We start from the raw sequence: 15,735 nt of genomic DNA, 5'->3' as shown, positions 1-15,735 counted from the left end.
CCTTCTTCCTCCTTATTCTAATCATTTTTCCTATTCCAAATAACTTCCTAGTCTATGTCATATCTTTTTAATCCTATCTTTGTATTAATTGAAAGCCAAGCAATCTGAGTCCAAATCCTCTGACATTTAATACCTATGTAGCTCTGGTATGCATTTAATCTTTATGACCCTGAGTTTCCTCTTCTATAGAAATAAATAAATGAATGAAAAAGAAAGAAAGAAATATAAAGGATCAATACAATTATTTTATCAGTTGATATCTAAGATGTTAGGTGACAACTGAGAAAATTATTATGGCTATACCTAAGTTGTTGCCTAAGATGCCAACATGTCAGATGTGACAACCCTCTTTCCCCCGGCTGTCCCGCATATGCAGTTTATTATGGGACTCTATCTTAAGGTCATGAAATATAAAGCTGGGATCAACTATTCAACACCTTCATTCTACAGATGGGGAAACAGGAGACCAAGTATTTTGTCCAAGGTCATATAAGTCGTACATAGCAAAGCCTAGATTACCACTATGCCATACTACTTCTCATCCTCATCCCAGCCAAAAAGCAAAGCAAAGCAAAACAAAAACAAAAACCCTCTTCTAAACTAGGAGCAATACAGGTAAGAACAGTCAGCAGGCTGATGTTTGGAAGCAAAAGGAGGCAATCACTCTACCCCTTTAGGTTGGTCTTCCCCACCCCCACCCCCAAATATCATAACAAACCATTGGAGCCTAGAGATTAATTTACTTCCTCAAGTCAATACAAAAACTGGGCCCTGTTACACAGGTTGCAGACAGATGAGTAGTCTTTGTGGATATTAGGCTACAAAACTCTGGAGCACCTACTATGTGCCCTCCCTATATTAAGCCATACAAGGACCAAAATTATAGAGAGGCTACCCCAAAATTATTTAACTCCATTTCTCCTGCCTCCAGTGTTGCTGGTAACTAGTTGGTACAATATCCTAAAGGCCTAACAGCACAATGAGTAGAACGCTAAATTTGGGGTTAGAGGATCTAGGTTCAAATTCCAGCTCTGCTACCCATTCCCTATGTGACCTTGGCCAAATTCCTTCCCTTTTATGGTCCTTACTTAGCTCGTCTGTAAAATGAGGAGTCAAACGAAATCAGGGGTCCTCTTTTTTTGTATCACAGATTTTTTTGGCATTCTTACACCTTTTCAGAATGATCTTTTTTAAGAGAGCAAAATAAAATACACAGGTTTACAAAAGAAAGCAGTTATATAAGAAACAAATTCACAGACCTCAGGAAAAAGATCACTTAAGTGACCTCTAAAGTACATTCTGTGATCCTTCTTTCAGCTGGGACTTTGAGAGAAGAATCAGCCCTAATCTCATTTTTACATCTGGGAAAGAGGCATTAGGGTATATTAGAAAGAGTACTGGTGCATCTGGGTTCCTCATCCAGGATCTGGTATTTAGAATGTATAATTCAATTTCCTCCTCTGTAAAATGAAGGTGTAGGATTAGATGGTTTTTGAGGTCCTTTTCAGCTCTAGATCCAAGAAATTGTGACCTTGGTACCAGTCCTCCACCCCTATTCCCCTACACCCCAGCAACTTTCCTTTGGATTTCCTCAGAACTTTACCCTATTCCTTTACCCTATTACAGCCTGCTCTGAGATCAACTTCATCAACCTCAGGGTGAGAGTGGGTGGTGAATGTGTGTTTCCCTTGCCAAGGGTCTTTGTTCCAGCAACCTGTTATCTGATTGGGAGTGGGGGGTGAGGAAGGTAGAAAAATTGCTATTATCAAGCCAAAGTGTTTTTCATTACAGTTCCAGATAAAATGATAAAATTATGAAAGATTTCAAAGTGATATGCAAGGCCAGAGGATGGAAAACTCATTTTCAAACATACTGAGGAAATAAGCTGAGGTGGGACGTTGATTCCAATGACCTCAGTGAATTCTTTTCTTTTTGTAGAGAAAATTTCTCAGATTCTTAGGTAAATGCTATTATTTTCCTTTCTGATCTGATGATGAAAAGAAGTAAAAATAGAATTCAATTATTTAGAAAATATTTACTAAGCACTTTCTGTGTGTATGATCTTGAGTTAGACAAAGATAAAGATAACCAAGATGAAACCAGACACAATCCCTAGCCTTAAAGAATTTAGTTCAGAGGGGAGAATGAGACATGAGCACAAGTAGTGATAATACAAATTAGATAATAAGCATCCTTCACTGATGTACTTTTCTGAAGCCTCAGTGAGAGGTAAAGGCGATATTGGCTATTCCAGGAAAATGAAAGTTCTCAAAGGAACTACATAACTATAAAAGCATAGAGTACAGATTCCTCTCTCCCTCTCGTCCATCCCCTCCACCACCCATAAACTGTCACTGGTGGGCAGTTGTAGCTAGGTCCTGCAGAGTTTATCTTTTCAGGGAGAACAATACTTCTGGCCACACAAAGTTTCACCTATTAAATTGTAGAAGGATGATTGTCTGCTTTAGTAGAGGATTACCCACATGGACGAAGTGCTAGAAATCTAAGATTCCAGGAAGAAGAGATTCTGTCCAGCTTGAGGTAACGAGAAATGTCAGGGAGAGCTCCTTAGAGGGGGCAGCATGTATTCATTGCTTTGAGGATACAATGATGAATCAGAAACAATGCCAACCTTCATTAATTCACTAATTTAGGGATTCATGAGAATCTGCGGGGGGGGGGGGGGGGGGGGGGGGGGGGGAATGGGACGTGAATACACAGAATCATCGAATTAGCGCTGAGAGTGGCCGGAGATCATAGAATTCAACACCTTCATTTTACAGATAAAGGAAATTAGAGAGTGATTACCCAATGTAATTAATGTCAGAAACAACTTTGAAGCCCAAATTCTCTGTCTCTGAATCCAGAGTTTTTCCAACTGAACTAAAATAATGTTAAATAAAAAAAAAATTATACAAATTATGGTCCTTTTCTCCTTTAAATCTCATGACTTCAAAATAGAATCCATTAATAAAATAATATACATCAGAATAGGTTAAGTGTTATTTGAAGGATACGAGTAGAGCTTTGAAAGTTTTAAGTCAGAAGAAACTCATATGGTGGATAAGGAAGAGGCACTGAACTTGGAGGAGAATCTGAGCTTGAATCCTAGATATGATATTAGCTAGTTACTTACTAGCTCTATGACCTAAAGCATACTAAGCTTCCGGTTTCTTCCTTTGTAAAACAAAGGGTCTTATTATTAAATTCAGCTGGGGTGCTGCTGACTACACAATGTAGCTGACCCTGGAAGTTATCCTGCAACTTGACAGAATAACTTGTTCGATTTACCCCATTGAAAAAGCATTTTTGCAAGCTCTGAAGCATTCTAAAAATATCAGCTACTTATTTCCATGTCACCCTCAGGATTTTCCAGTTTTCATTCCTCCTCACAAAATCTGTGAGGCAGTTATGTTATGCTCATTTTACAGATGGGGAAACTGAGAAGCAAAACAGGGACAAGACTTGACCTAGGATCAGCCTTAGATCAACAGCCAATTAATGATAGAGCCAGGCTGATTCAAGATCTCATAAAAATCCTAGTCCAGTAGCACCTCCACTCACCTTATGGCCCCAAGAGAGCAGCATTGACCTGGGCACATCCACTATTCTTCTGACTTCAAATACATTGTTATAGGAGTAGGCAAAACCAACACTCTACTAGAACATGTTTTTAAAGTCAGAAAATAAGAATGGATTAGTTGCTAAATCAGCTAACTTCTTGGAATAGCTCAAAGCCTTGAACTAAAAGTGTGGGGGGGGGGGGGAACACTCTATTTCTAAACACAGGGAGGCTCAATTTTCATGTCTTCAGTGACCTGCCCTTTGCATTCTGTCCTCCTGACAAGGGCATAACTGAGGTTTGAGACTCAATTCTCAAGGAAGACGAGTCCTCAGGAAAGGTCAAGGGTCCCTTCCTTATTCCCTCCTCCAAATTTCACCCTTTCCCTAATCCTCAAACTATATGAGGGGTCCAGGACCAGCATCCCATGGAGAGCAACTACACTTTGTGGGAGAGTGTGGCCATTTCACTGAATCATAGGTTCACAATTAAGAGCTACTTTATTTAGAGGCTGTTTAGTTCAACCCCTTCATTCTACAGATCGGGAAACTGAGGCTTAGAAAGATGAAGTCACTTGCCTAAGTTAGCACAACGAACCACAGAGCCGGGATTCAAATTAAAATCTATGGGCCCCAGATGTCAGGTTTTCGCCACTACGGTATGCTTATGCTTCAGGGAACCACGAGGGGACGGAGATAGGGGTTGGTGTGAGACCACCTTCTGGGGTCTGATTGGGGAAGTAGCAGGAGTAGGAGCTCCCACTGAGAGGTGAAGGGAGGAAGCTTTCCAGATTGGGAAACTTTCCTGGGTCTCCTCTTGGCTTGGCGATGTGGGTGTGGTTTCTGCTCTGTCCCCCTCCCTCTCAGACTTGGGCTCTTACTCAGGCAACCTTACGTCCCACCTCGGGCGGAGGTTAGGGGAGGGAAAGTTGGTCTCCGGCCAGCCCGCGGCGGGTATAAAAGTGCTCTCCCGGACAGCTATAGACAGCCGCTGGCTTCTTCTGCCCGCTGCTGCCGCCGCCGCCCGTGGCTGCACTCTGAAGCGCGTGTCAGCTCCGTCCCAGACGAATCCCCGAGAAGCTCCGAAGAATCAAGAACATGGCCAGTGGTGAGTGTCCCTGGGTCCCAACCAAAAGGGTGTGAGCCACTGGGGAGCTGGACAGTTCCCGTTCTCCCAGCGACGGGGCTCACCCCAGCTTCTGTCCCAGCTTATCCTACCCCTGTCCCATTCCAATACAGTAGCAGACACGCAGGACGGAGTGGGGAAGACCAGATGAGCAGTGGGTGCCTGGCGATGTGTGGACTCAGAGTTTTAAACTTTTCCTCCTATTCTTTGCAAGGAGAAAAAAAAAAAGAATTTTAGTCTCTAACAAAGCTCTAAATCTTTTCTAATCCAGCTCTTACATTTTACTGGGGAGAACGTAGTGGATATTTTTGGATCTATTGTAAATGTTAGAGTAAATATTCCAGCCCCAAAGCAGTGTTCTAAGGGTTATAAGGTCAAACTGTAACAAGGCATAGAGCATTCTGCAAGATTTCAAGATTGCAGAAATGCCAGCTACTATTATTTCCACTACACATTAAGGATTCTATAGTTCCCATTCCCGGCACAAAACCTATGAGGCAGCTAAGTTATGCCCCTTTTGCAGAGGGGGAAACTGAGGTGCAATATCAGAGACATGACTTGTCCAAAGTCCCCGTCAATTGGTGATAGTCAGTCTAATCGATCTAAGGTCTCTTAATTTCTAGTCCCCCATCATTTCCACTCTCCTGTGATTCCAAGTGACTAGAACAAGAGAATATAAGAGAAATGGGGGAAAGTCCTATTCAGTGTCGGTAGACTGGGTTTCGACCCTAGCTTTGCTACCAATTAACTGAGTAACCCCAGGTAAGTCCTGTCCCCCTCTCTGGGCATCAGTTTCCTAGTTGGTAAAATGAGAAAAAATAATATATGTCCTGCTGCCTCCCAGGGCTGCTATAAAGCTTAAGCGGGAATAGCATCACAGGTTACTCAATTTCGACCAGAGGAACCTGAAAAGTTATTTAGAACACCCTTTCCCCTCAAGAAAATAAGGTCCAGACCCCCCGGGGAGGTTAGGTGAATTGCCCAGGATCACACAGGTAATGAGTGACAAAAGTGAGATGTAAAAGGCATTGTACAGATAGAACCGGTATCTTCCCACCACATCTTATGCATTCTCTCTAGCTAGGAACATTATCTAGGTCCCCTCTAGCTAAATACAAGGAATTCAATGCACCATACAATGGAAAGACCCCTAGATTTGTGCTAAGAAAAACTAAATTACTAAATTACTAAAATACTACTTTTTCTACCTGTGTGACCCTGGGCAAATAACTTCTTATTTAGGTCTCAGTTTCCTCATCCATAAAATTAGGGATATTGAACTATATGTTTTTAAAGATATGTTCCAGTTTTAAACACTAGGAAATAATCATTTGAAGGCAAATGCTACCATAAAGAGCTTTCAGTTATCCCCTCTGCTCAAGAGCCAACATCCCCCTACATCACTCTCAGTACTAACTTATTGTCAATCTGGGACTAAAATAGCCCTCTCCTGGGTATCTGTCATACACTCCAGTACTGCAGATGATCACGGGGTAAGAGCTGAGGACCCAAGACTTCCCCTGAACTTTAGTGCCTTCCTGTTAATGACCTAGACAGAGCTGAACAAGCTGAGGGGGATTTCCAGCAGCAACAAGTCTTTCAGACAGAAAGATGGAGCTGAGGAGCATTCGGCTCACACTATACAGGGTTTTGGGAGAAAGGAATGCTGATTCAGACATAAACAGAAGATCATAGTTTATTTTACAGATGAGGAAACCAAACCTCAGAGGGTACTTGAAATCAGAAAGAACAATATCAGCCCATGAATACATAGTTTTATTTCTACAGTGACTTTTATGCCCCAAGAGTTTTTGCATTGTATATCAATTAATCAGTAAATCTATATTAACTATCAACTAGGTGCCAAGCATTGCTGGGAATACAAAAGAGACCAAACAATCCCTACATGGAGCTTACAGTCTAATGGAGGAGACTATCATTCTATCTTTACAAGAACTCCATGAATAACATGGAGCATTCATTATATACATGAGGACATGGAGTACTGGAGAGAGAAAATTCCTTATCCAAAGTCACATAGCAAGGTTGTAATCCGGCTGGGACTGGAACCTAAGGTTCCTGTCTCCTGTTGTCATCCAGTGGAAAGATTACTATATTTGGAATCGGGGGTCTGAGTTTGATCTATTATTTGCAAAGTTTTTAGACAAGTCCCTTAATTTCTTTGGGTCTCAATTTCCTTAGGTGTAAATGGAGGGATTGTAGTAAGTGATCTCTAAGGTCCCTTTGAGCTCCAAATCAATGACCATCTCCAGACATGGAGAAACGTGTATATTAACTAGAGGCAGCTGGTGGCAGAGTGCATCGAACACTGGGTCTGCAGTCAGGAAGACCCTGGTTCAAATCCAGCCTCAGATACTTATACTAGCTGCGTAATCTTGGGCAAACCATTTGCCTCAGTTTCCTCAACTGCAAAATGGATATAATAATAGCACCTACTTTTCAGAGTTGCTATGAGGATCAAAATGAAATATTTGTAAAAAGCCTTTGCACAACCCTGACATATAGTAGGTGACATATAAATACTTTCCCCTCATCTTAATAATGTTAACATAATAATTAATACAACTAATTGTTGAACATATCAATAATTGGACTCCTTGAGAGTAGAAATCTCATTTGCTTTTCTTTATATTGTTGATCCTTAACACAGTGGCCACCATATAGTAGGTACTTAATAAATAGCCTTCTAACTTGCTGACATAGTGGGAAGAACACTAAATGGAAGTGAGGAGACGTGAATTTGAATCCTACCTCTCACGTTTGCTAGCTGAATTATCTTAGATTCAGAGTCTGTTTCCCCATTTGGTAGAATAATTGCATTTGCCCTACTTCTCTCATAGGGTCATTGTAAGAAAAGCATTTTGTATATAGAAAAGTTACATATAAATGTGAGTTGTACTAATGATCCTAAGATCACAGATTTAGAATTGGAAGACCTTACAGGTCATATGGACTAACTGTTTTCTTTTACATATAAAGAACCTGAGACAAAGAGGACTTACTGGAAGTCACACAGCTTTTAATCAGCAAACACAGGATTCAAATTCAGACACTCTGACTCAAAATTCAAGTAGTCTTTTTAGTCCTACTTAATGATATGTTTTTAACAAGAAGCTTCTTCTTGAGTATGACCAAAGACCAACTGTTACTTCATTCCTTATCATATTCCTGCATGAACAATGTATGTTGACATAAAGGAAATAAGGCCCGCATGATAGTGCAAGCCAGCAGTGGAGTTAAGATCAGAGCAAAGTTCCTTTAGCTTGCTGGTTTCGAATTCTTTCTACTTAGTCCTTCAACCTCAGAGGTTTGATTCCATAACTCTCCAGATTCAGGATCTCTCATCTCATCCAAAAAAGATGTGAGCCCATTATCTAACTCCCAGCTAAAGCAGCAATAAGTCTTTCATCAGGAGAGCCAGAGGACTGCCCTGGAGGCAGTCAGTCCCCAAACTCCCTCACAGATAATTTTCTGGGAGAGAAACTCAACTGGGTGTGGTTTGGACTGTTTAACTTAGCAGCTTCAAACCCCTCTTCTATGATCCTCCTTAGACCACATAGCCAGGTTGCAATTAATTACCCACACAGGTGTGGTCTCAGAAATCTGGGAACACGGAATGACCTTTTCAGTCAGGAAAAGTTAGATCCATGCAGAGGATCAGCTATGTCCTCTCCCATTCTGGCTCTTTGCCCTAGCTGCAAGTTTCTTGTGTATATGGTATTCATAATGAGGGCTCAGAAGCCTCCAGCACTTTTTTGTTTATTTAATACTTTCTCCACAAAGCCCCGGGAGGTATCAGGAAGGGAAAGTTAAGGAAATGGTCATTTCTAGTAAGAAGTTTGGTATAGTGAGAAGAGGGGCAGCTAACTGGTACAGCGGATCGAAAGTCAGGAAGATCTGAATTCAAATGAGGCATCAAAAACTTACTAGCTGTATAACCCTGGGCAAATCATTTTACCCTATTTGCCTCCGTTTCCTCATCTGTAAAATGAGCTAGAGGAGGAAATGGCAAACCAATATCTTTGCCAAGAAAATTCCAAATGGTATCAAAAGAGTAGGATACAACTGATGTGACTGAACAACAAAAAAGCTTCCTAATAATTAGAAATGGAATTGGCCTTTCTTAGGATATAGTGAGCTCCTCATCATTGAAAATCTTCAAGTGTATAATCCCTTGATGAGGATGTTACAGAAGAAATTCTGAGTCAAAGAATTAGATTGAATTTCATGTCCTCTGATTTTTCTCCCCCAGAGACTGAGATTTTGTGATTCTGTGACTTCCTCATAGCCCTCACAGTCTGCACCACCTAATTCAAGTACTTGGTTATGACTTGGCTTGTGCTACTTGCCAATTGCTTCCTCTGAGTCTTGTCCTCCTAGTTATATTATGAGTACTCTTGGAGGCAATAGTGCAGTGGATATACTAAGCCTGGAGTGAGGAAAATCTGAGTTTAAATCTAGCTTCAAATGCTATATGACAAGTCACTTAGCCTCTATCTGCCTCAGTTTCCCCAACCGTAAAATGGGGAATCCTACCTGCCTTGTTGTAAAGTCAGCACAGTGCTTGATATATATTAGGTGTTTAAGAAAAGCTTTTTCCCCTCTTCCTTCTTTATGATCAAGGGACTTATCTGTTACTTTTTCCGTAGCAATTCCTAGCACAGGGATTCTTCCTCAGACATACTTGGTTGTGATTGATGACTATCATACCTCTCATTTATATAGTGTTTTAAGATTTACAAAACATTTCTTTCATACAAAGTCCTGGGAGACAAAGACATAAAGATAGAGACACACAGAGAAATTGAGAGACAAAGAGAAAGAGAGAGGCAGAGACAGAGAGAAAGAGATAGAGAGACAGACAGAAAGAGGAGACAGACACAGAGAGAAACAGGCAGGAAAGACAGACAGAAAGAAGAGAGAGAGAGAGAGAGAGAGAGAGAGAGAGAGAGAGAGAGCACTGAATCTTAAGACTAGAGATCTAAGTTCAAAACTGGAGATCTAGGTGCTGACATTTGATTAGCTGTGTGACCCTGAGGAAGTCACTTAACCTCAGTTTGCCTCAGTTTCCTCATCTGTAAAATAGGAATAATAATAGCACTTACTTTGTTGTAAGGATCAAATGAGATAATTTTATTTAAAGAGCTTGGCACAGTGCCTGGCATAATAAGTGCTATATAAATTTTGTTGTTAGTGCTGTTATTACGTCAGTATCTGTTGGAGTACTAGTTTGTCCACCTGAGAAAAATGGAAATCATCATCCTTTTGCTACTTACCTGACAGGACTGTTGGGAGGAAGGTGCTTTGGGAACCTTACAGCACTAGAGAAATGTGGACTGATATGATTGTGGCTTTTAGTTATAAGTTCTACTCCTTGTCTCCACTGATACACTGCTAACTTCTTGCCCTTTTGTTACTTCTACAGAATTGATAGTTGAAAAAAGTGACCTGGAGTTTGAGAAGAATGGCAAAAATCACTGGACTAGTAGTATGTGCCAGGATAAACTGGTGGTCAGACGGGGTCAACCATTCAACATCGTTATATATTTCCAAGACAGGGGCTTTGAGGCTTCTGTGGACAAATTGAACTTCATCGTAGAGACAGGTAAGTTCTACCCACTTAATTTTCTCCTCCTCGGGCCATTTTGGACAACAAGGTTCATGTAGCTCAGAGCCAGTCTTGCCCGATGTGGAGATGTAGCTAGAATGGATATTTGTTGGCGGGGTCTTGTGGGGTAATGTCTACTTCCCATCCTTTAGCTGAGGACCATCAGTCCCAGGTGCTCTCCCCCATATTTGGCCTTTATGTTGTGGAGAGTTACTTTTGCCCTGTTTGATCTTGCCTCTAACAATGCACAGGACAACCTCATGGGTTAACGATGGTCATCCATTATCTCCAGATGCAGGTGGAAGATTTCCTGCCTCCTGTTTCCCACATCAGAAGCTCTGCCCTACCTGCTCCTTCCTCCAAATTTCTCTTTGGCAACAAGTTAATCTGTCACAACGTAAACAGGGAGCCATCCAGGAAAGGGAAATGATAGAACAGCCTCTCTGAAACTAAACAAAAGGCTAAGCCTGCTGAAAAGGGTAGAAGAAAAAGTCTGCCTCTATGTGCTTTAGTTTCTAGTTCAATAGTAAGTTTCCTTGGATTGATCTCTGCCTGGCATTATGATTACTTGACCACAACAAGCTTTATTTTTTCCATATGTAAAATAAGTGAATTGGTTAGACCAACTGTTCCCTAAACTCCTAGCCCTGAAATCCTATGTTTTAGTGTTTCATACAATTCTTACATGATGTTCCTCACAACTCTCACATGCTTTATTGTAAGGTTCCTTCTAGTTCTACTAGTCTATGTTCTATGTTCTAAAATCTATTAATATGCTTAGCTGGTTGTTCACCTTGGAGAATATGAGGAAAAGAAGGATTGCAGGACAGTTGTGAGGTGGTCTGGACCACATCATAGAGTAGGGCCTGGCTCTTAAAGAGGTAACTTAGGGTCTCTATTTCCCTTATTAAGCCTGAAAAGCTGATTCCTTCAGTTACTGACCAGCCTTCTATCCTTGACATGTTGCCTTAACTCTCTCTCCCAAGCACAAGACTGTTGATTACCTTAAACTCCTTAATCCTAGAGAAGGTTCTGTCTAGAGATGTCCAACGGCCATATTCTAGCATCCTGAAAACATCTATCCTCACTCCCACATAACACATTCTCCATCCTTCTTCTCCACTGCCAAAGAGTAAGGTCAACATCCTTAGTTGGACCTAAGAATCAGTCTTTATTTTGTTTCTACTACACACATTTAGCTAGGTTCCTTATACTTAGAATTCATTGTCTTCTCATCTCCACTTATCAAAATCCTTTCCCTTTGAGATGTAGTTCAGGTGCTACTTGTCCACAATCCTTTATGTCCTCAAATTTTCTTGAGTATTTTGTCTGTGTCTCTCTATTCCACCCACCTTAATTCTCACCCAACTTATTTATATGCAAGGATGAGAGGCACCTCCCCTGTACTAGAAGGCAAACCTCTATATTGTTTTTTATCCTTCAATCCTAGTTTTGAGTATATGAATAGTCTTCCACAAAATACGTGATTAATCATTATTGATCCAAATTAAATTATGTGCCTCATTCTGGGATAGTTTGACAAGGAAACAAAAATACTACAAATATCTTGTCCCTGAGGGAGAAGAACAAGACACATGTTGAAAAGAAGTAGTATATAATTGAGGACACAATTGTGTCCTATAGAGAAGCAGCAGGATTACAGGATTCAAACAAGGAGAAGCTGACCATAAACTGGAATGGTAACAGAAGGCTTCCTGACGGAAGTACATTTTAATTAAGGTCCCACAGGATCAAGATTTGCATTTGTTGAAGCAAGAAAGGCATTTTGAAGCTGGAGAAGAAATATGGGCAAGGAATAGATGTGGGACTGGGGTTTAGGGGAGTGAGGAATCAAGGATTGTCTACAAGGAGAGTTTGACTTGGGGAAGAGGAAAATAAGATTGAAAAGAGTAGGGAGGGGCCAGATCATGAGCACTGATAGCCAGGCCAAGGATACAGCTAAGTGAGGTTTTCTGCAAAATTTAACCTACTAGACTCAGAAGCTAACTCAGCTCTCAGGCTTATAATGCTGATGCTGCCCTGGGAACCATCACTGAGAGAGACAACAAAGAGACAGCTCAGCAGGGTCGTTTCCTTATCTAATCAATAGATGGGAAGATCCATGGCTTCCACAGGGTTGTAGTGGGGTGAAAGGTCCTTCTGATGGCCAAATTCACTTCTACTGTATAGGACCAAGCTTTCCTGGCTGCATATTTAAGTTAAATAAAACCGGATATGTCTTCTTGTCCCTTCCCACAAACAGGATTCCACATTTCTAGTAAAGTCCTCTAGTATATGGAAAACTAGGTGCTGACAGGGAAACCAGTCAGTTTTCTCTTATGATAGCAATGCTTCAGTGTATCCACAAGTACAACAATTTTTAGTATTCTATTTCAATTCAATATTTATAAAGTGCCCTATTAAGTGTAAGATCCTAATGTTTAGAAAAGAGACAAACAGGAAAAAATGATACTCAAAAAAATTAAAAATTTAATAGGGGAGAGTATATGTATCCCCCAATAAAGCAACAACATAGTATGGGAGATAGAGACAGTAGACCTTGGGTTACAGGCCTCTCTCTAATATATATCTGCTGTGTGAATCTGAACAAATTATCCTATCTCCTATTAGGGAGATTAATAAGTCTCTAATTCTCTAAATAATTCTCTGAGTTTCAGAGAAGGTGAAGTAGAAGAACTTGCCTCATAGAGTAATTCTCTATGCCAAGGAAATAATAGGTCCCTGTCCATGAGGTGCCTGTCCTGTATTGGGGCATCGGAGAGGTCTAACCAAAGTCTTCTGGGAAAATCTGAAGAGAAGGAAACACTTTCATTTAAAGAGATCAGAAAAGCTCCATAAAGCTAAAGGTCATAATAAAGAGAACAGCACCGCTCACTTTCAATGTGACTGAGCTAGTCACTTAAACTCTTCAATGAGCTCAGTTATAAAAAAAAAAAAAAAAAAAAAAAAAAAAAGTTATATAAAGAAGGTTCAATGATCTCAGTTATAAAAGGGGAATGATAATAAGTGACACTTTAAAGTTTACAAAGCTCTTTACATACTTTATCTCCTTTGTCCTTTATGACAATCCACTAAGATAAACGCTATTATTATCCTTGCTTTGCAAATGGAGAAAGAGAGGCTAAGAGTGTTAAATGACTTGCCTGGGATCATACAGCTAGTAAGTGTCTGAATCAAAATTTGAACTCATTTCTTCTTGACTCCAATAGCAACTACCCCACAGGATAATGTCACATATAAAATAATTAATAAACTTTAAAATGCTTTAAATGTTAGCTATCATCATCATAATCATTATTAGAGAAGATAGCACTTACACTAGTCCTTGAAGTAGGATTTCACCAAGTGGAGGTGTTGGAGGGGATCAACTATAAGACCTGGGGACAACCTATGCAAATGCCAAGAAAGGAGGTCGCAGGATAGAAACCCATTTGGATGGGCCCTGAATAGAGAGTGTATGAAGGGGAATAATGTGAAATAAGACTGGAAAGGTTGTAGAGTTAGACTGTGCAGTGTTTTCAATGTCAGGCTTAGAAGTTTGTATTTTGTCTTGTAAGCAATAGGGAGTCATTGAAAGTTTCTGAGCAGAAGAGTAATGGATTTTTTTTTTCAAAGTTGCCTTCATATGGTCTTTTCTCTCATCTAGTCTAGACAACAATGCAAGGAAGGAAACAGGTCATATGTTTTACAGATGAAGAAACTGGGATGCAACAAGGCTATAAGATTTGTTAGTCTCACATTGAGTTAGTGACAGAGGTCTCCTGATTTTTTACCATATTCCCATGGTCTTTCCTAGGCAAGAAACAATAAGGCCTAAATTCTAGGATTCTCTGCTGAGAATTCTAGATCTAGCACCTGTTAAAACCAACAAACATTACTCTGTATAAGGCATTGGCTTCTGGGGAAGCTATGCCCAGTAGGACTGGAGATGGTACCTCACCATGACCAGGGGTGATGCAGCTCAATCCTTTGTTTTTTAAGTTCCTTAAAACCAGGTCAGAGGCCAGGACTATGCTCCATCACCTGGAGCCACGATCCTTCTTCCTTTCCCAGATGTAAAAATGAGTTTAGGGCCGATCCTTCTCTCAAAGTCCCAGTTGAAAGAAGGATCACAGAATGTACTTTAGAGATCACTTAAGTGATCTTTTTCCTGAGTTCTGGGAATTTGTTTCTTATATAATAACTGCTTTCTTTTGTAAACCTGTGTATTTTATTTTGCTCTCTTAAAAAAGATCATTCTGAAAAGGGGTCAGAATGCCAAAAGAGTCTGTGATACAAAAAAAAGAGGACCCCTGATTTCGTTTGACTCATTTTACAGACGAGCCACAAAAGAACCACAAAAGGGAAGTTTTTACAAGGATCAGTGTTGAAAAATTATTCATGCATATGTTTTGAAAATAAAAACCTATAATAAAAAGGGGGGAAAAGAAAAAACTAACTAAAAAAGAAAAAGAAAGAAACAATCAGTTTGAGGATATTGGCAAACTAGAGTATATCCTAAGTATATCCTAAGAGGGGCAATCAGTGCAAATGCATTGGTAGGAATGAGAAGCTGTGACATACATTCATTTAAAGGAATTGGGGATGTTTAGCCTAGGAAAGAGACTTAAAGATGTTTGCTGTCTTAATACATTCGAAGGACTTTACGTACTTAGCCCAAGAGAGCAGAACTAGAGGCAACAAATGGAAATTTCAAAGATAATGATTTAGTGTTAATATAAGGCAAAATATTCTAATAATTAGAACTTTCAAAAAGTGAAATGGGCTGTTTTGGAAGGCAATGAGCTAGCTCCCTATCACTGGAGGTTTTACTGCAATGGTTGGATAACTGGCTATTTATTAAGATCATTATAGAAAAGATTCTTATTTAGATAAGAGTTAGTCTAGATGTCTCTGGGGTTTGTTCCAGGTTAAGATTTAGTGAATTTTTTGTGAATTTTAAATAAGGGAAAGAAGTGTTCTGCATATGTTCCCTTAACCAGGTCTGTGAATCTTGCTCTATGTGACTTAACAAAGATAAGAAAGCTAACTCCACATTCATTGGGATGTCTCAGGTTTCTCAGTTCTCATCCCAATCAAGCCTTTAACTTTTCTCACCCTCATTGATTAATTTTTCAAATGTTCTCTCCCTTTCCCTTTCATTACATTGATGAATTAAGCAAAATTCTCTGAAGTGGGGAAACTTCAGAGTCTGTAAGGCCCCTTGCTACCCTGTTACCCAACACTCAAAGAAGGGCAAAGTACATGCATGTGAATCTACCCATCAGCTACTGGACAAAGGTATAAATTTCCTTTGGCACAAATCAGGCTATGATACAAGAAGAAAGATGGCTTTATAATGTAATCATGAAAGTGTATCCAGGCTTTCTAGAAAGACAAACATCCTATTCCTTTAACC

The 15,735-nt window shown here is 40.1% G+C and overlaps 1 protein-coding gene across 1 annotated transcript in view; it reads left to right on the top strand.

Annotated features, from left to right (window-relative positions):
* Window positions 1–15,735, top strand: part of TGM2 (transglutaminase 2) — a 56,710-nt gene that overhangs the window by 3,493 nt on the left and 37,482 nt on the right. Inside the window, exon 2 of the mRNA XM_031954072.1 lies at window positions 10,134–10,313. Within this exon, the coding sequence (XP_031809932.1) occupies window positions 10,134–10,313 (180 nt within the window). The remainder of the gene's footprint in view (window positions 1–10,133; window positions 10,314–15,735) is intronic.

This window comes from Sarcophilus harrisii, chromosome 2 (genome assembly GCF_902635505.1).
Source record: "Sarcophilus harrisii chromosome 2, mSarHar1.11, whole genome shotgun sequence".
Lineage (NCBI taxonomy): Eukaryota > Metazoa > Chordata > Mammalia > Dasyuromorphia > Dasyuridae > Sarcophilus > Sarcophilus harrisii.
The sequence above is the reverse complement of the archived record's forward strand: the minus strand, read 5'-3'. Positions and strand labels throughout refer to the sequence as shown.